Raw genomic sequence first — 21,660 nt, forward strand, 5'->3', positions numbered from 1 at the left:
TTATTTATTCTAAAAAATTACATCCTTTTCTTAATCATCGTTATCTTGGTCAATTAAATTAGCAGTTTGCCTTTTTCTACCACTACGAGCGCTAATGTGAGTCATTCCATTGTTTCACTTTAGCACCACTACGAGCGGTAATGTGAGTCAATGCAGAATTTCAGTTAAGCCCTTATAACTACATTCGGTGTGGGCATTTTTCAAAAAATCGAAAAACGCCTAAGGTTATTGAACCAAGGAACACATTACAGAAATAAATATGTAAATAAGTTAATTTGGCTAGGATTTGAATAAAAACGAAAACGAGTAAAGAAACAAGCGATTTTAGGCTGTTTTACCGGGACGTCATCTAGGCCGGATGTGATTTTCAAAATTTGTTGTTAGTTTGATAGAGCTATCGAAGACTCGCAATTTGAAACCTTTATATGCCAATGCACTTTACTGCATTTCACATCATGGCGCAATAAGATATCAAACTTCAGTTGATGTTGAGCTCAATTGTCTAATAATTGCAATCTCCTTTTAAGAGTTAGTGATCTTCAACAGTGATCTCTGATCTGTGATACTAAGCTGGCCTTCTTTTCTATTTCTGCTGCACAATCTGTATTTCTTTTGTCGACGTATAACTAATTCGTCATTCTGTTAACGCCAGGAAGTATTCCTCAGTGGAACTCTTCTGGTCCTCCTATAGCCCCCAGTCTCTTCAGTGATTTTTAAATGATTTGCATATTAAAACATGCTCCTGGATGAGTAGACTCTAAATATGGAGTTCCGTCGAGATGTATTCAATAGTGAAAGATAAATTTTAAAAAAACCTCAGTCTGTTCAGTGGTTTTTAAAAGATATGCATATCGAAAACTGCTCCTGGATTATTAGACTCTAAATATGAAGTTTGGTCGAGATATAATCAATAGCGTAAGCGAAAATTGAAAACAAAGGAAAACTCTTCTGGTCTTCCTATAAACCTCCTGTCTCTTCAGTGATCTTTAAATTATATTCATATCGAAACCTGCTCCTGAATGAGTATACTCTAAATATGAAGTTTCGTCGAGATGTATTCAATAGTGTAAGAGAAAACTGAAAGAAAACCTCTTCTGATCTTCCTATAAATCTTAGTCTTTTCAGTGATTTTTAAATGATATGTATAACGAAACCTGCTCCTGAATGAGTAGACTCTAAATATGAAGTTTAGTTGATATATAATCAATAGTGTGAAAGAAAATTTAAAAGTACTCTTACTTCCTATAAACACCCAGTCTGTTGAGTGATTTTTAAATGATATGCATATTGAAACCTGCTCCTTGATGAGTACACTATAAATAAGAAGTTTGGTCGAGATATCATTAATAGTGTAAGAGAACATTGAAAAGTACTCTTCTGACCTTACAAACCCCCCAGTACCGGGCGAGTTAGCCGTGCGCGTAGAGGCGCGCGGCTGTGAGCTTGCATCCGGGAGATAGTAGGTTCGAATCCCACTATCGGCAGCCCTGAAAATGGTTTTCCGTGGTTTCCCATTTTCACACCAGGCAAATGCTGGGGCTGTACCTTAATTAAGGCCCCGCTTCCTTCCAACTCCTAGGCCTTTCCTATCCCATCGTCGCCATAAGACCTATCTGTGTCGGTGCGACGTAAAGCCCATAGCAAAAAAAAACCCAGTCTATTCAGTGATTTTTAAATGATATGCACATTGAAACCTGCTCCTAGACATATTGTAAATATGAAGTTTGGTCGAGATCTATTCAGCCGTTTACCCGTGATGGTAGAACGAACAAGGAGACAAATAAACAGACATGAAAGCTAAAATCTAGTGATCGAATCTTGAGTTGACCTAAAACGGACAAATATATGAAAAATGGCGAAATAAATGACATTGCAGACAGCGGACTGCTACAACATTACTTATAAGATTGTACCATAATAGAGAAGATATGTATCTGCAATTTTAATTAATTATAGCCCCCCCCCCCTGTGGATTACTAGTAAAATATTGGCCTCCAGAGTCGAAGATCGCCTGCGTACGTTGACAGTGACGACTAGTACACTTAAGTGCTGTAAGTGCCCACGGACTGCGTTAGAAGTCAAAGCTACCTTGGCAATTACACCACGCAGACAGTCCGAGAACATTAATCTCGCCGACAGTGTTTGTAGCACAGTAAAATGCATAACGGTGTGAGTATCGCCAATAATTTACAGGCTGTTAACTGTTTCGAGCGAGTTTCGAACCGGTGACTAAGCTGCAGGCAGGCAGGAAGTGGTGGAATAAATTAAGCGCCCACACACACACACACACACACACACACACACACACACACACACACACACACACACACACACACACACACACACACACGCTCACATTCCTCTGTAATTTAGCTGTCCTTCTCCTCCTGTTTTGACTACACCTTCAAATGAAGTGCGAACAGTGTTGGTGGTGGGGATTGTAATTGGCTCGCCAATAAAATGTAATGAGGTCTGTTAAGTATAAAATTGGCCTGGGATATGGTTGGTTGCCTGCTCCTGTAGATCAATGGCTTTCTTCTTCTTCTTCATATTCATCTTCTCCTTCCTGACCTTTTCTCTATTTATTGGGAACGCACTTGAGGATTTAGATTAACTTTATGACTTGTTACCCTTCCTGTCGCTAACACTTTGTATTCAGTCAGTCAAACAATCATTCAATTAATCATTGTCCGATTTCTTGGCTGAATGGTCAGCGAAGTCGCCTTGGATTCAGAGGATCCGGTTTCGATTCCCGGCTGGGTCGGAGATTTTAACCTTAAATAGTTATTACCCCTGGCACGGGAACTGGGTCAAAATCAATCAGTCATCAATGATCTGCATTTAGGGCGGTCGCCCGGATGGCAGATTCCCTACAAATTGTTTGCCTCATATTCACATTTATTTATAATTGTTTACCTAACTTATTCTTAAATGTTTTCAACGAGCTTGGAAATTTATCGGGCATTTCCCTTTTTTTTTCATAATTATTTTACATTTTGCTTTGCGTCGCTCCGACACAGATGAGTGTTATGGCGACGATGGGAAAGGAAAGGGCTAGGAGTGGGAAGGAAGCGGCCGCGGCCTTAATTAAGGTACAGCCCCAGCATTTGCCTGTTGTGAAAGGGTGCTGACATTGGGTTCGAACCCACTATGTCCCGAATGCAAGCTCACAGCTGCGCGGGCCTAACCGCACAGCCAATTCACTCGGTTCCTACCTTTAAGAGCTCCACTCAAACTTATTAGTTTACTAATGTCATCCCACTCCATCTCCTCACTGACAGTTCGGAATATACCACTTAGTCGAGCACCTCGTCTCCTTGTTCCCAGGTATTTCGAGCTCAAAATCTGCAACTGCTTTTTTTGTCGGAAATCACGTAGAACGAATCGTGTTTCTTTCCTTTGGGCCTTTTCCAGTACTTGTATTAAGTAATCCTAGTTAGGGTGCCATCCACTGGAAACAAACTCTAATTTAGATTTTTTTTACTAGTTGCTTTACATCGCACCGACACGGACAGGTCTTAAGGCGACGATGGGACAGGAAAGGGCTAGGAGTTGAAAGGAAGCGGCCGTACCCTTAATTAAGGTACAGCCCCAGCATTTGCCTGGTGTTAAAATGGGAAACCACGGAAAACCATCTTCAGGGCTGCCGACAGTGGGGTTCGAACCCACTATCTCCCGAATACTGGATACTGGCCGCACTTAAGCGACTGCAGCCATCGAGCTTGGTGAATTGAGGTTTTACCAGAGACTTATACGTTCTCTCGATCTAGAAAGCCAAGAATAACGGCCGAGAGGATTCGTCGTGCTGACCACACGACACCTCGTAATCTGCAGGTCTTCGGGCTGAACAGTGGTCGCTTGGTAGGCCATGGCCCTTCAAGGGCTGTAGTGCCGTGGTGTTTGGTTTGGTTTGGTTTATATGCCCTCTCCTTTACATCCTTACTACAAATCCTAAATACCCTCGTAACTATATGAAGGAAGAGATCTGTAACCACCGAGCGTTGTCATCTTTCATTCGGGAGATAGTGGGTTCGAACCCCAATGTCGGGAACCCTGAAGATGGTCGCTGAGTAGATCATTTTCCAGTTCTCAAATCAATACTAAGGTTCTTTGATGAAACAAATTATTAAAACATTTGTCTGATCTGCCACACTCCATTGAACAAAGCGGGAATTAATTATAATTAATCACAATGTTTGGATCGTTCCATCGGAGCTTCTCCCGCATTTAATTATATATTACTGACTTATCATCGCCGAATCAGAATTATTGGACATAAATAAATGAAAAGTTGATAGCTATATTACAGTGTAGGTGCTCATTAAGGAAGAATTTTTGGATATTCCGTCACTAACGGGGGTGAATTTTTAAAATGAGAATATTTCAAAACTGAACAGTTTAAAGACGTGAAAATTGGTATTTGGAATCTCCTTTAAAAATAAAGAAATACGTAATTTTTATTTTCGCGAAGTCCACTTAAGGGGGTGGAGCGCGCGCGCGTGTGTGTGTGTGGAAAGAAGTAAAGAAGGCGTTGAATTCTTTTTATGATGATAATTATATCTCAAAAACTGAAGATGTTTCAGACGTTAAAGTAGGTGTATGGAATCTACTTTAAAAATAAAGGCACTTTTTTGTTTTCGGAAAACCCACTTAACGGGGTGGAATTAAGTGAAGAAGGAGTTGAATTCTTTTTATGAGAGTACTTATATCTCAAAAACTGAAGATGTTACAGACGTGGAAATAGGTATTTGGAATCTCCTTTAAAAATAAAGATCACATATTTTTTTTGTTTTCGGCTTGAAAAAGTACTGTTTCTCACATGTAGAGTTCCATTTCTCATGTTCCAGAGTTAGCTCTGCCAGTAGCCTGGTCATCTTAGCCCCAAAAGGCAATACCACAAATGTGGTTTACAAAGAGGTTCTGGGTTAAATGAAATGCATTTTCGGTGATTTTTTATACCTTAGGAATTTTTAGATAATGTCATAGTGCAGTACCGAGGAAGGGGCTGCCTGGCCGAGGCGGTAAAGGCGCGCTCGGTCCGCCCGGAAGGACGTAGGTTCGAATCCCCGTGAGGAAGTCGTAAAATTTAACAAACGAGATTTCCACTTCCGGAGGTGCATATAGCCCTGAGGTTCACTCAGCCTACACCAAAAATGAGTACCAGGTTAATTCCTGGGGGCAAAGGCGGCCAGGCGTAGAGCTAACCACTCTACCCCATCACGTGCCGAGGTTAACAATGGTGGAACCCTTTACCTTCCACTCCTCCAAGAGCCTTCATGGCCTGTGACTTTGCTTTTTGCAGTACCGAGGAGCGATTCATTTTTAACAAATTACGAAATCCTCGCGAGTGAAGAGGCGGGTAAAAGCTAGTCCTTCATATGAGGGATAGCAAAGCAAAGCGAAGCAAAGCAAAGTCATCTCCGTACTGGCCATGCAGGCCCTTGGAAGGTAAAGGCTCCTTAACCTCGGACCGAGCTCGATAGCTGCAGTCGCTTAAGTGCGGCCAGAATCCAGTATTCGGGAGATAGTGAGTTCGAACCTTACTGTCGGTAGCCCTGAAGATGGTTTTCCGTGGTTTCCCATTTCACACCAAGCAAATGCTGGGGATGTACCTTAATTAAGGCCATGGACGCTTTCTTCGCACTCTTAGCCCTTTTCTGTCCCATCGACGCATAAGACCTATCTGTGTCGGTGCGACGTAAATCCTTAACTTCGGCACTTGGTTATCTCTACGCCCAGCCGCCTCTGTCCTTAGGAATTAATCTGGTACTCATTTCTAGCGTAGACTGAGTGAACCTCAGGACCACGTGCACGTTTGGAAGTCAAAATCTCGTTTCTTCATGACGGGGTAGCGAACCCGTGTCCTTCCGGGTGAACCGAGCACCTTTTTGCGACCTCATTAAAGCAACCTCTTCAAATTAGGGATACTAAATTTAAAATTCTAGAATAAACGGGCACCGATACATATTGATGTCACAAACAGATTTGTCGTTTATCGATATTCTTTATGCGGCTCGAAAGAACGAGTTCGCTGAGAGTTCCGGTAACGAAGCTGTCATCTTGCATCCTGAAGATATATTTCTGTTATTTGCACAGGTAACGGGCGAGAGTTGTACCGCTGAAAGACCAAAAATGCACTTTATACCCGTTGTTGAACTGCGAAGCCATTTCTCATTTCTGATTTTATCTGGGGTCACTCAAGGGTTATTGCTAGGACCACGACTTTTAGTAGTGTACTGCTCTGTTTCTTATCCTTCCTTTTATCCCCTCTGTTTCCCGCTGGCAATATTTCATTTTTAACTGGCAACTTATACATTCACTTTGAAACGGCAAACATGCATCTAAGTACCAGAAATGAGAACAACTTAACTTACTCATAAAAGTAGCTCTTTTCCTAGGGTGAATGCAAACACCGTACTGGTCTTCATGTCTCTGTATCAGTAGCTCAGCAGGATTTATAAAGTACTTCGTGAGGTTCTACCTTTCTAAAGCAATCTGATGTCTGACAGTGGGAAGCATACTGAAGCGAGAAATCTTTGTTTTAGTGTAGACAGTACGTGTCACACTAATAGGTACGGATCACGTATTTGTATATTTTTCATGGTGAAGTATTTAGACGATTATAGTGAAAATGTTGACGGTCTTGATTATAAGCTCATGAATCTTGACTAGGGAACGGATTTATAAGCAACAGAAGCTTACAATTCAACGAACAGAAATATCGTGCAATGCCGCACAACACTCCTGTTCAAAGAGTTGCATAGACATTAGGGGCACGCCCGTTTAAATCTCCTAATATTTATGCAACGTTTCGTACTGCACTTAGCTAGAGGAGGCCTTCGAAGCATTGAAATCTAACCTATTATAGCATGAAATCTGCTCCCTGGCCTCATAATCATGACACTCCTAAAGGTATGTTTGTCTTTAAATAGGAAAATACGAGGGCTGTAAATAAAGTAGTCTCAATATTTAATGAACTGACAATTACAATTCTGCATTACATTCCTTCAGTGTAGTCACCCAGAAAATCTATTACCTTTTGCAAAATGTCGGGAGGCTGTTGGGGACCGTTGGCAAGGCGTTCTTTGATGATGAGAGCGACGGAGCGGCCTACTGTGCGGAGTACAGATGCCTCTACGGATAATTCCCGGGCAGTCCATGGATGGTCTATGGAAACGAGACCACTCACGATGTCAATCTGATCTTGAGGAATGCAAATCCGCAGTCTTATTCTGATCCGCACGAAACGCCTTCGTTCATCGTGCAACCGTCCTATACGGTAATGCATTCTAGCCACAGGCTTCACGTAAACCTCGATAACATTCTGGTGCATTTTTGCCACGGATAACCTCGATTTTAATCCACGAACCTTTTGAAAACATGTTTTAGAGCGGTGAAATGGACACTCTTCACTTCAACGCGACACAGCAACTACACTCCCAACTGGATGTCCGTCAAATGCACACTACACATCGACAACAGCGCCATCTGACCGCTCCCACATCTTATTTGCGCATGCCCTATCTCCTGGACTGCGTTGCCATTACCGGAACTTTATTTACAACCCTCGTTGTTAAACAGGTCAAGAAAATGTATGACACGCAATCTCACTTTCCAATTTAAGAATACAGAAGCCAGGTAGCTAAAGCTCCAAACTCTTATATTATGAGCAGAATAATGTAGTTACCTGGTTTTACATCTTGTTTTTAAGCTTGCTACTTCATTTCGTAGATGAAAAGAAATGAAATAGCGTATGGCTTTTAGTGCCGGGAGTGTCCGAGGACAAGTTCGGCTCGCCAGATGCAGGTCTTTTGATTTGATTCCCGTAGGCGACCTGCGCGTCGTGATGGGAATGAAATGATGGTGAAGACTGCACGTACACCCAGCCCCCGTGCCAGCGAAATTAACCAATTATGGTTAAAATTTCCGACCCTGCCGGGAATCAAACCCGGGACCCCTGTGACCAAAGGCCAGCACGCTAACCATTCAGCCACGGAACCGGACGTTTCTTAGATGATATATGGTGTTTGTCTAAGACCAAAGAGTGCACTGCCGGACTAAAGAGCCAAGAACACGAACATTCGAGATCGATCTGGTACAATAAGGTACAAGAAGGGTATGAGTAAGAATGTACATTTCTTACAAATGAGTTTAGCTGTATATTGCATGGGTGGGAACTCAAGAGGATGCTTCAGGTATATTCTAGGCACGATCTGTACCTCGCTCGTGCCAGCTGTCTGACGTGGTCTATGCGCTTCAGGTGTCAAGAATACTAATGTATGGTCCGCAGGTGTTGAAGCGCTCGCCAATTGCCCGGCACCTATCAGGTGCATGGGTTGTTGTGTTGTGTGTCTGGTTTGCCAAACTTGCACCATAGGATTTCATCACCAAAACTGATTGATATGGCAGTTCGGAAACTGAAGTTTGATTACTATCATACACCATAGTGCGTGTATATTGCCTAGAGTCATCCTCCAGCTCCTTGTAATTTAGTTTTACGAAATCCATAGTTCATAGACAACTTAAAAAAATTTCATCTCTCTTCGTATACAGGATTACCATAACAGTATGTTTATATTTAACCTTAACAACACAAACGGAATCGTTAGCGCCAATTGTAATTCGGTGATAGAAACGCTTCTGTTTCACAAGTGGGTGAACATTCGTTGTTGTGACCTGTCTTTTTCCAGACATGAGGTTGAGGTAGCATAAGTGCATTCAGTTGCATTGCAGTGCATTGTGGTACGTGGGTTATGCATAAAGTATCCCTGTAACTTAAACCTAATCCCTAAGATAAATGAACCCGTGCGTGGATTCGCTTCCGAACAGTTGATGACGTTCTGCAGGCAATCGATCGCTCTCTTCGCAGCATCCAGATATTAGGCAACGCCGTCTATATCTAAAGGTTTCCGCGTCGCTGAGAACACGTCGTACGCAACGGTGGTAGCTACATCGAAGACCTGTAAAACCTAAAACCTTGCATATGTACTGTGTATCTAGAAAATCAATAGTCGCCAGTACTAAAAAATCAACCTATGTATATCAAAGCGTAAGAATAAATATTTTATTGAAGATCACAGCAGCAGACGGGTATACAGAATTTGACATAGTTTCTGTCCGTATATGAGTCCTCTCGTCTGCCTCCGTGGTGTAGTGGTTAGTGTTATTAGATGTCACCCCCGGAGGCCCGGGTTCGATTCCCGGCTCTGCCACGAAATTTAAAGAGTGGTACAAGGACTGGAACGGGATCCACTCAGCATCGGAAGGTCAAGTGAGTAGAGTGAGCTTCGATTCATCCCTCGGCCACCCTCAAAGTGTTTTTCGGTGGTTTCCTACTTCTCCTCCAGGAAAATCCTGGGATGCTGCTTAACTTAAGGCCACGGCCGCTTCCTTCTCTCTTCCTTGTCTATCCCTTCCAATCTGCCCATCCCCCACACAAGGCCCCTGTTCATTATAGCAGGTGAAGCTGCCTGAGCGACGTAATGCTCCTCCTCCACAGTTGTATCCCCGACCCATTGTCATAAGCTCCAGGACACTGCCCTCGAGGCGGTAGAGGTGGGATCCCTCCCTGAGTCCGGGGGAAAATCGAGCCCTGGACGGTAAGCGGATTAAATAATAATAATAATAATAATAATAATAATAATAATAATAATAATATAATTCTTATCAGTTTTTCTCACATTTTCTATCCTTTCTTCATGTGTCCAATGGCATTCAACTTAGTTAAATCAATGTATTGTACGTTGTTTACTGACATATCTCTTTGTCCTCTTTTCAGATGCGTCGTCCTCCAACGAGGCGGTGCATCTGCAGCAGCGTCTGCGCAGCCTGAGCACGGAGCTGGTGACCCTGCGCAATCGTCTGCACGTGGGGCAGCCACCCCCACATCCCCAGCTGGCCCCGCCTACCGCCCAGCCCGTTGTACCACCCCGCCTCCAGCCACTGCCGCCGCCACCCCACATCGCCAGCACGCCGCCAGGTGAGCTTACAACTTATTAGTTGAACTCGTTTTATGTATATCCTTGACATTCGTCATTCTGGATTACTGTTTGTAGGTTCCAGCAAAGAGGTATTTAAAAAAAGGATCACTAGAGCAGCAATGGCGAACCTATGACGTGCGTGCCACGACTTCTGTGGAACTTCAGACAAAATACTAACGTATTTTAATGCTTTCAACTTGTAATAAATAGGTCGAAAATCTAGCAACATAGTATATTTCAACATTAAGCTTTAACAAAGAAGGATGTCTCAGTTAATTCTCTGGCCATATTTTTTTACAAATTCTATTAGGTCAGAGCAAAAATATACCTTATTCTTAAAATTTGCCTGTTTTAAATGTAATTTTCAGTGATGTGTGTCTTCTCAAAATAAAATCTTGAAACTTTCAGTGAAATGGATTTAAATGTAATGCAATTTGATACCTAAATGATGTTAAGTGAAGGTTTTCATGATGATTTTAAAGGGAAATAACCGATGGATGGCCCCAACAATCGGCTGTCCTGAGAATGGTTTTCCGTGGTTTTCCATTCTCCTGCTCTAAGGCAAATGCCGGGATAGTTCGTAGTATAGACCACGGCCGCCAACCCCGTTACCTTCTCCGAACATCTCCTTCACCGTAACAAATCTCCCGTCCTGAGAGACGGCGTCATCGTCTAAGAGGTCCGCCTCCACCTTCAGCGAAGGAATGAAAAACATTTTAGTAGTAGTAGTAGTAGTAGTAGTAGTAGTGGTAGTAGTAGTAGTAGTAGTAGTAGTGGTAGTAGTAGTAGTAGTAGTAGTAGTTTATGTTTTTGTTTTTTTGCACTTAGGGGATGTATCCGGCTTACTGAGGGGCACATGTCTGTGAAGATCACAGTAAAATAGTGGACATTATAATTTGTACAGAAATACTTTTACGACGGCCTGGTTCTAATAACACGTATCTGACAGTGCTGTTCCTATCCATTATTATCTTTAAGACTGGCCGCGCCTCCAAGCCACATATGGATATGCAGTCCATTAGAACAATTTTCGTTGAGTTCTTTTCCTATGCTGAATAAGTTATACAGTACGGTAAGGTTCGTTTTCCTTTACACATCAACATAGGAAAATGAACACAATGAAAAGTTGTTCTGATGGACTGTATGTCCACGTGTGACCGGGAGGCGTGGCCAGTCTTAAGGATAATGATGAATGGATAGAAAAAGCATTGTCAGATACGTGTTATTAGAACTAGGCCGTCGTATTCTAGGTGGACAAAAATTTTCATTTACAATGAATGGACATTGTAGATTGTTATTAGCTTATTAGTTACTGAGTATACTTCATGGTTATTTTTTTATGGCAGTTTATTCCTTGGAGTGATTTTCTAAGACTACAAATTCACTCCAAGCTGTCGGAAGGTTAAACTCTGAAACTACTCATGTGACATGAATGATATTTTTACACCTACTTCCCACAGCACGTAGGTACAAAGTACTACAATAATCATATTTGGTAAAATAGGTCTTTTGTACTAACATTTCAAAAATTGTTATTGCAATTTTCTCAAATTTTGTCGAATATTTTATGACTGATTTTTTATAAATAAAGAGCTACATGCATGATTGATGTTCACGATTAAGACAATTGCACATTAAAATAGTGTGCCAAATTTCATTGGTCTATCATTAATGGTTACTGAGATGTTGAAAATATATTTATTTTTTAAAACTATGAATTGCTCTCCTGTAAAAGTGCATTTTCTCGTATCTCTGTAACTATTAATGACAGACTAACGAAATTCGGCACACTATTTTAATATTCAATTATCTTAAATGAACTATAGTCATGAACGTAGCTCTTTATTTATGAAAATAAGGGCAATAAAATTTTAAGCAAAATTTATGAAAATTTGAATAACAAACCATATTTCAACTTTTCTGACAAAAAACTATTTTATCAAATGTCATGATTGTAGTCTACATTGTAGCTACATGATGCGGGTAGTAACTGTACCCATACAATGTTTTTCACATATGTAGTTTCCGAGTTTACCCTTGCGACAGCTTGGAGAAAATTTGCAGTCATGGAAAACATCGCAAGAAATAAACCGTCATAAAAGATGAGCAATCAAATGTAACCAGTAACTAATAATGTTCATTCGTTGCATATGCACATTTTTGTATACCTAGAATAAGAATTTTTTCCAAATGATGATGGCAATAACAGTGATTTTCCACGACCTTAGTGGGGTCTTCACAGACATGTGCCCTGAATTGAACAGCAAATCTATTATATTAAATAAGAGTTTTGTCTGCACATTGGTCAGAATTTGAAAAGAATGGTATTTCTGTATCGGTCATGTCCATAGTAACAAGGAAATGCACTTTTTACTTTTCCGTACTTTCTGTCTGTCTGTACACGCATCACGAGAAAACGGCTGAAGATAATTTAATGAAAATCGGTATGTGAAATTGGGGGATGAGCCACTACAACCTAGGCTATAAATAATTTTACTCACGCTGAGTGAAATGGCAGTTTAGGGGAAGGCCTAAAATTTAATTCTCAAATGTTTATATTATTAGTGGTCCTATCGATAAATACTTCATAACCAGAGTTGTATAGAATTACATTTCCGATCATTTATGTCATACTTTGATACCGCACTGGCTTTGATAACACAGATATTCATGAATTTGTATTTTTGATGCCAAGTCCATATCAACGCCGAACCACGAGAAAATGGTCATTCCAGCTCTGAAACTTTGGACTGTTAGATCGGCAGCGTAGTAGGCTACTGTTCGTTGATCGAGTATTTCATATGAACGCATTGCTTTTAATCGCGCCATTCCTACTGGCGTCATTGTAATGGCCTATGTTCATTTCAGTTGGGAAAACCACTAAGACAGTCTTTCAGAGGATGTAAAAAGTCAGGTAGAGAGTGAGTGTCTGCCATTATAATGCAGTTCCCCAACGTAGCCTTCATATGAGAAAAGACGTTTGGTGACTTCCCCGACGCGTTTCTAGGGTAACGGTAAAAGCTATGCAATTTAATACAACCTTGCTCACAACGTGTACACTACCTAACCTACAATTCTGCATACAATGTGGAATTCTGTAGCGAAGCACGGGTACATAAGCTAGTAAATAATAATATTAGATTAGGAAATGAAGTCTTACAGGAAGTAGATGAATATTGTTGCTTTGGTAGTAAAATAACTAACGATGGCAGAAGTAGGGAGGACATGATACAGACTAGCACAAGCAAGGAAGGCCTTTGTTAAGTAATGAAATGTGTTCACTTCGAACATTGATATAGGAATTAGAAATATGTGTCTGGCTCCATGGCTAAATGGTTAGCGTGCTGGCCTTTGGTCACAGGGGTCCCGGGTTCGATTCCTGGCAGGGTCGGGAAATTTAACCATCATTGGTTAATTTCGCTGGCGCGGGGGCTGGGTGTATGTGTCGTCTCCATCACCATTTAATTCTCATGACGACGCGCAGGTCACCCACGGGAGTCAGATCGAAAGACCTGCACCTGGCGAGCCGAACATGTCCTCGGACATTCCCGACACTAAAAGCCATACGCCATTTCATTTAGAAATATTTTTTGAAGACTTTCGTCTGGAGCGTGGCATTGTATGGAAATGAAATATGGACGATAACTACCTCGGAAGGAAAGAGAATATAAACTTTTCAAATGTGGTGTTACAGAAGAATGCTGCTGAAGGTGAGATGGATAGATCGAATCACGATGAAGAAATAGTGAATCGAATTGGTGAGAAGAAATCGTTGTGGCTACACGTGACCAGAAAAAAAGACAGAATGATACAACACATCTTGTTCAGTTGATTTTTTTTTTGCTAGGGGCTTTACGTTGCACCGACACAGATGGGTCTTATGGCGACGATGGGATAGGAAAGGCTTAGGAGTTGGAAGGAAGCGGCCGTGGCCTTAATTCAGGTACAGCCCCAGCATTTGCCTGGTGTGAAAATGGGAAACCACGGAAAACCATTTTCAGGGCTGCCGATAGTGGGATTCGAACCTACTATCTCCCGGATGCAAGCTCACAGCTGCACGCCTCAGTTGATTTTTGAGGGAAGTGTAAGGGATAAGAACGGTACGGGTAGATCAAGGTATGAATATGACAAACAGTTTAGATCAGATGTAGAAAACAGCAGTTACGTAGAAATGAAAAGGTTAGCAGAGGATGGGGTGGTATGGAGAGCTGCATCAAACCAGTTATGGACTGATGACTCAAACAACAACAACAACAACAACAACAACACTTCCAGGCAAATGGCGGGACAGTTCCTGTTCGTAGGTCACAACCCATTCATTCCACTTCCTCCCCCAATTTCATTCACCATAATTTGTTTCATCATCATGAGTCCCTCAAGTAAGGTTGGCGGCAGGAAGGGCATCCAGCCGTAAAATATGCCATATACATTCATCTCACCTCATCCCAGACTCCGTATCAGGAGACGCGACTAAGGGGTAGACACTTGCGCTACTTGTTTAACGTAGCACTAACACATCGAAAGTTTTCAGCAAAGGGCTGGGATTGGAAAGGTTGTGGCCGTGGTATTAACTAAGATACAGCCCCTGCATTTGCCAGGTGTAAAAATGGGAAACTACGGAAAATAATTCTCAGGGCTACCAACGATGGGATTCGAACCCAGTATATCCAGAATGCAGAATCACAGCTGCGCGACACTAACCGCACGGCCAACTCGCTCGGTCTAAGGGGTAGACGGATGTGTAAATATTATTATACAAACTAAGCTTATGCTATAATAATAATAATAATAATAATAATAATAATAATAATAATAATAATAATAATAATAATAATAATGATGTTATTGGTGTAGGGGTAGCGTGCCTGCCTCTTACTCGGAGGCCCCGGTTTCGATTCCCAGCCAGCTCAGGGATTTTTACCTGGACCTGAGGGCTGGTTCAAGGTCCACTCAGCGTACGTGATTAAAATTGAGGAGCTATCTGACGGTGAGGTAGCGGCCCTGGTCTAGAAAGCTGAGAATAACGGCCGAGAGGATTCGTCGTGCTGACCACACGACACCTCGTAATCTGCATGTTTTCGGGCTGAGCAGCGGTCGCTTGTTAGGCCAAGGCCCTTCAAGGGCTGTAGTAGCATTGAGGGGGGGGGCGGAAATTGGCTTTACGACCCACTAACTACTTTGGCGGTTTTCGGAGACGCCGAGGTGCTGGAATTTAGTCCCGCAGGAGTTCTTTTACGTATCAATAACTGTACCTACACGAGGCTGGCGTATTTGAGCACCTTCAAATACCACCACTGGGCGAGTTGGCCGTGCGGTTAGGAGCGCGCAGCTGTGAGCTCGCATCCGGGAGATAGTAGGTTCGAACCCCACTGTCGGCAGCCCTGAAGATGGTTTTCCATGGTTTCCCATTTTCACACCAGGCAAATTCTGGGGTTGTACCTTAATTAAGACCACGGCCGCTTCCTTCCCATTTCTAGGCCTTTCCTGTCCTGTCATGTCGTCGCCATAAGACCTATCTGTGTCGGTGCGACATAAAACAACTAACAAATACCACCGGACTAAGTCAGGATCGAATCTGCCAAATTGGGGTCAGAAGGCCAGCGCCTCAACTGCCTGAGCCACTCATCCTGGCAGTATAATAATAATAATAATAATAATAATAATAATAATAATAATAATAATTTTCTGTGGGTCATCTGCCCATAGAATGGTTTGATGCAGTTGTCCATGTTGCCCTATTCTGTGCTAATATCTTTATTACTACGTAACTAGTACATCCTTTATCCACTCTGATTTGTTTGTCATATTACCTTGGTCTACCTATACCGTTCTTACCTTCTACACTACCCTCAGAATCTAACTGAACAAGTCCTGGATGTCTTAAGATGTGTCCTATCATTCTGTCTTTTTCCTCGTCAAATTTCATCAAATCGTCTTCCTCTCACCAATTCGATTTAGTATCTCATCATTCGTAATTCGATCTACTCACCTCACCTTCAGCATTCTTCTGTAACACCGCATTTCAAAAGCTTCTATTCTCTTTTTCTGAGCTAGCCCATCTTTCACTTCTCTACAATGCCACGGTTCAAAGACATTTAATTCCTGTATCAATGTTCGAAGTGAGCAAATTTCTTTTCTTAAGAAAGGCCTACCTTTCTTTCGCTAGTGTGCATTTTATGTCCTCCTTACTTCCGCCGTCGTTAGTTATTTTAATACCCAAATAAAAATATTCATTTACTTCCTTTAAGCATTTCGAAATGTAATATTTCCTGCACTCTGTTACTTTTGTTTTGGATTTATTCGTTTTCGACTTGTACTACTTCTCCAAGACTTTGCCCATAATATTTCTTTCTGACTGTGTTTGTTGAACATGACGGTGAATGGACGCTTTGGTCTTTTGTATTTGATCTCTTCAATGTCGACCGGCTCTTTTAGCTCAGGAGGTGAGCACGGAACGAACTTGTTACATGTCTAGCAAGAACACGTCCTGACAGGGCCTTGAAAAGGGTATATAACACTGTTCCTTACTGCAATAAGACATGGCAAAATGGAAATAATGACCTGAGATAAATGTAGTTGTAGAGAATGGAATCATAAACGGAATGATGATGTCATGAAAGAACTGGAATTTGCAAGTCGAAGTGCGCCGCGACACACACTGCTGACCGTCAGAAATAGCTGTCTCTAAAATAATAAAATTTGATTTCCCTGTGTCAGGGAGTTGTCATGGCTTCGTGTGCACAAGCGTCGCATTTCCCATATGTTGTCCCCTTTGTATGGAGTTATAAATTCAGGTGTACTAAATTACCTTTCTTCAAACTTTAATGACATCTCCTCGCATCATTTCCACGAAACAAGATTCCTAACTATATCTCTCAGTCATCCCGGGACTTACAACCACTCTTTCTTCGTCACTGCCGCTATAGTCCTAATACTCCCGATTATCCGGGGGTGGATTATCCGCTTCGTGGCTTATCCGTGCACTCTCGAGGTTTATTGTATTATTATTTTATTTCCTGTATTTTTTTCACGGTAGTTTGAATACTTGTGAACTGCGCACTTCAAATTCGAGCGCGCTCTGTTCTGCAAATGGGTTGGTGGCGTGCTTTGTTCGAGAACTGAACACTAAACAACGTACTGTATAGCAGTTCTTTGTTGGTGTTCTGTGATAGCAATTATGGTTACGAAGCGAAAGAAAGCGCTTTTAACCTTAAAACAAGAGCTTGAATTAATTGCAAAGTTCGAGGAAGGAGGATCAGTAAATAAATTAGCGAGTGATTATGGATTGGTGTAGTGATGGGATAATCGAATACAAAATCGCTTTTTCGATTACTTAATTTTATTCGATTATATTCCCCATTCGATTACTTTTCGATTATTCATTCGAATGAATGAGGGAATCGAATAATGCATATTTTTCCATCCTATTATTATTTCTTGATTATTCATTCGGAACTGCATTCAAATGAATGAGGCAATTGCATAGTGAATGCTTTCGAAATAATCGAATGAAAAGTGATTTTTATTAAGACAGTTAATTGGAGATACGTTGGGAAAAAGGCGTATTTCTATTTTTCATAAGAGTTCATTTATTCGCTTATTTCAATCGATTATCCATCCGGCACACTTAAACCGAAAAATTGATTCATGGCGCATCCAAATATTCTATGCGATACAACTGAATGATATTTGAAATTCATTCGATTATTTTATTCGACTATTTATTCAGTTATCTAAATAATCGGATGGAGATTATTCTATTATTAAAATTATTCGATTATCCCATCTCTAGATTGGTGTTCAGACAGTTAGAGAAAAAATAGATTAAAAATAGCAAACAGGAACTCTTAGAATTCACGTTTTGTGCCTCAAGTGTTTTGCCAACAACAGACGTTGTAAGTAATATTTTATTGGCCTGCTTTATGGATAAAAGTGGTTATTGAATATATTATTTATTTGACGTTGCAATCTTGAGTCAGTATTGTATGTTACGTATTATTAAAAGTTATTTGTTAAAATGCACAAAATAGTGTTATCCGTGCGAATTTGTCCCTTGATTAGCCCGGATAATCGAGAGTTTGCTGTATTAAAAGAAGCGTTCTGACAGCTAGCGCAGGGAGGGTCCGTTTACTGCCAACCTGGCTGGACAGAAGGGAGTAGGTTGTGGTTGCAATGGAAATGTGGGAGGACCCACTGTGGTCGCCATGGAGGCGAGCCTGCTGTCCACTGGAGCACTTCTCAGCAACGGCACTAGAATAGCCCCTCCCTTCTGCGCTAGCTGTCAGAACTGTTCTTTTAATATTAGGACTATAGAATGTGGAATGCCCTCCCTACATTCCCGTGGGAAATTTGAGATGTGTTGCTGAAATCATTGCTGAATACTTCCAGCTGATTGAACATTAGAAATGTATTCGCTAAGTTAAGGTTTAGCCTATATTGCAATTTCTTTTCTTTTTATTCTTTCGTTTTAACCGTCTGTGGATTCGCTAATTCGATTTCAGCTGTTTCTGGGCTGTGATCCTCGTCCAGTACTCCTTCATTCTTTCACTCTGCAATCTCCTCCTCTCTTCCGTCCACGGTGCTTGGGTACGGGATCCAGCTTTTTCTTGGAAGCTCTTAGTGTTCTTGATTCTCGACTTCCTTGTATACCCATTTTTTTCCCGTCCTCCTTCACCTCCTGATGCCAGCATACCATAGATTTTAATTTAGAAAACCTTACTACCTAGTTGGTTAGTCTTCCCGGGTCCATTCTGAAGAAGTGTGCGAAGAACATGGCTTTCCTCTTCCGGATGGTATCTGAGATCTTTTACGTCTTGAGGTATAATTCTTGGCTTCCTTTCTTTCTTTGTGGGGTCTCAGTACCTTCCCCAGAACTTTTCTCTTCGTCAGTTCCAAGCTTTGAACCAAACCTATTTTTGTCAGGTTCAAACATTCAGCTACATATAAGGCTCCCGGACGGATCACTGTCTGGGAATGTCCGAATTTATTATTACTATTGCTATTTTTATAACACTCTTGCTATATTTATTTATATTGTCATGATGTACATTATATAATTATTTATTATTAATGTCTCGACATATGCTGTTAATACTACTATATTATTTTAATTTTTTTATGGTTTGCTGTAATTTTTGCCTGTCGTAACATGCGACTAAAAAGAGGACTTCAGGGGCTCTCAACCTAGGAGAATGATTTAGTGACCACGAGACCCTTAGCTGAGACTGGTATTATTTCCACTTATTTGTAACAGCCATCCCTCTTTCATCTTTCTATCCGATCTCCCCTGAACAACTCTAGTTTTCTTCTGAACTCGGTGTTATAAGGTGTGCAAGACCTAGGAAGTCTTTTATATTCACCTCACCCGTCACTTTTATGGCCCTTTCCTTTCTTCTGTCGATACTCCTGCCCTTCGTAGGTCGAACTTCTTCCATCTTCCCCTCTGATTAATAATAATAATAATAATAATAATAATAATAATAATAATAATAATAATAATAATAATGTCTGCCTCTGTGGTGTAGTGGTTAGTGTGATTAGCTACCACCCGCCGGTCGACCGGGTTCGGTTCCCGGCTTTGCAACCAAACTTTAAAAGTGGTACGAGGGCTGGAACGGGGTCCACTCAGCCTCTAGAGGTCAACTGAGTAGAGGGGTGGTTGGATTCCCACGTCAGTCATCCTCGAACTGGTTTCCCGTGGTTTCCTACTTCTCCTGCAGGCAAATGTCGGGATGGTACCTAACTTAAGGTCACGGCCGTTTCCTTCCCTCTTCCTTGCCTATCCCTTCCAATCTTCCCATCCGGGAGTAGTGGTTTCGAACCCCACTGTCAGTAGCCCTGAAGATGATTTTCTGTGGTTTCCCAGTTTCACACCAGGCAAATGCTGGTGCTGTACCTTAATTAAGGCCACGGCCGCTTCCTTCCAACTCCTAGGCCTCTCCTATCCCATCGTCGCCATAAGACCAATCTGTGTCGGTGCGACGTAAAGCAACTAGCAATCTTCCCATACCCCCACAATGCCCCTGTTCAGCATAGCAGGTGAGGCCGCCTGGGCGAGATAGTGATCCTCCTTCCCAGTTGTATCTTCTCAACCCAATGTCTCACGCTCCAGGACACTGCTTTTGAGGCGGTAGAGGTGCTTTTGACATGTACTGGTCATCTGAAATGATCACCCGTTGATGGGTGGCCATGACCGAGAGACACGTGTGTGTGTGTGTGTGTGTGTGTGTGTGTGTGTGTGTAATCCCTACTCCGTCTGTCATTCACAGCAATTATGAGAAAACGGAACACTTTTATGAGCTGAAATTGGCAAAAGATATACGCTGTTGTCTCCTCTTTACAAGAAAAGTACTACGAAACTCTCACAACCAGAAATTTGGTACTTTTTAAAGAAAATTACGTGCTACGTGTCTGAAGCTTCGCTGTAGGTGGTTGCCAACGAGCACAGAATAACAAAGATGGCGACACGTATTGGAGAATGCATTCCCCAACAACATGAAAGACTGCTAAACCATCGCCCTCTACTATGAGCCATAGTAGAGGGCGATGGCTAAACATACTCGTTCCAGCGCCCCTGGTTGAAGCACAGCGAACTAACTTTTGCCTGTAACTGTCATGGCGGCTGCCACTTCTTGGCCGTGATAGTTAGCCCTATTATCAGTTCAATGAGTTAATGAGATTATGTGCTATTGCAAATTATAGTTTCATGTTAAAATAAACACGACATTTTCAAACACTCTTAATGTTGCATTAATGTTATAATGAAATAAGCACAGTGAATATGACAGGTTATAAGAAGAATTAGGTATGTGGAAGGATGGATAATTCGGCATCATACACTAACAGTAAAGCCATTCACTACATAAAGACATGTTATACGCACAGCAGTTCATTGAGGTTTTCACACACGTAGAGAAAGATACCACTGCCTTTTCATAACATACCTTCACTGTCAGTGTCTGGTATAATTTTTAAATTTTACTTATTGGTCTGGTTTGTTATGCTTTTTTCTATTTATGGCTACCTTCTAAGAACTGCTGTACAACAAGCAGCACATACGTCCGTTGGTTACGGCGTAGAATTTATCTACGGCATCCTCTACCTGTCGTAAGGAGCCACTAAACGGCGTAATCCCAGATTCTAAATTTGAGACCACCGGAGCCCTGGCTGAGTGTAGGATTCCTTCCACATACGGTATCCTACCAGCTTCATCACTTTAATATTTCTATCGGACCTCTCTTGGTCAACCCTCTCCTGACTTCATTCTACTGAATTCATAGCCTGCATTTATTTATTTATTTATTTATTTATTTATTTATTTATTTATTTATTTATTTATTTATTTATTATTTTGTATTTATTTTTTACTTTGCACGCCTTCTCAAAGACTGTATTCCATCACACAACAACTTCTCCAGATCCTTTCTACGTCAGATTCAGAGGGAAAAAAGCAATTGTTTTGCCTTCAAGTGTCATGGCTGCCAGTGGTGCAAGTAGATTCAAAGATGGCCATCAGATTAGCAATCTATATTTTCAATGTCGTTGGCATTCCCCCACTGTGGCAAAGATTTTTGCCCGTCGCCATGTTATGAAAACCGTCTGTGCTAGCCAACGAGCATAGAATAAGGTACGATAGAGCAGCTCTGAAGCAACGGACACGCGTGGCTGCCATATTGTTTGG

At 41.6% G+C, this 21,660-nt stretch overlaps 1 protein-coding gene across 1 annotated transcript in view; it reads left to right on the forward strand.

The window, feature by feature from the left end:
- The window catches only part of dachs (unconventional myosin-IXb-like dachs), a 406,309-nt gene that overhangs the window by 246,475 nt on the left and 138,174 nt on the right, over positions 1-21,660 (forward strand). Inside the window, exons 2-3 of the mRNA XM_068230061.1 lie at positions 9,779-9,968; positions 19,428-19,506. Coding sequence (XP_068086162.1) covers positions 9,779-9,968; positions 19,428-19,506 — 269 coding nt within the window. The remainder of the gene's footprint in view (positions 1-9,778; positions 9,969-19,427; positions 19,507-21,660) is intronic.

Source organism: Anabrus simplex, chromosome 1, assembly GCF_040414725.1.
Source record: "Anabrus simplex isolate iqAnaSimp1 chromosome 1, ASM4041472v1, whole genome shotgun sequence".
Lineage (NCBI taxonomy): Eukaryota > Metazoa > Arthropoda > Insecta > Orthoptera > Tettigoniidae > Anabrus > Anabrus simplex.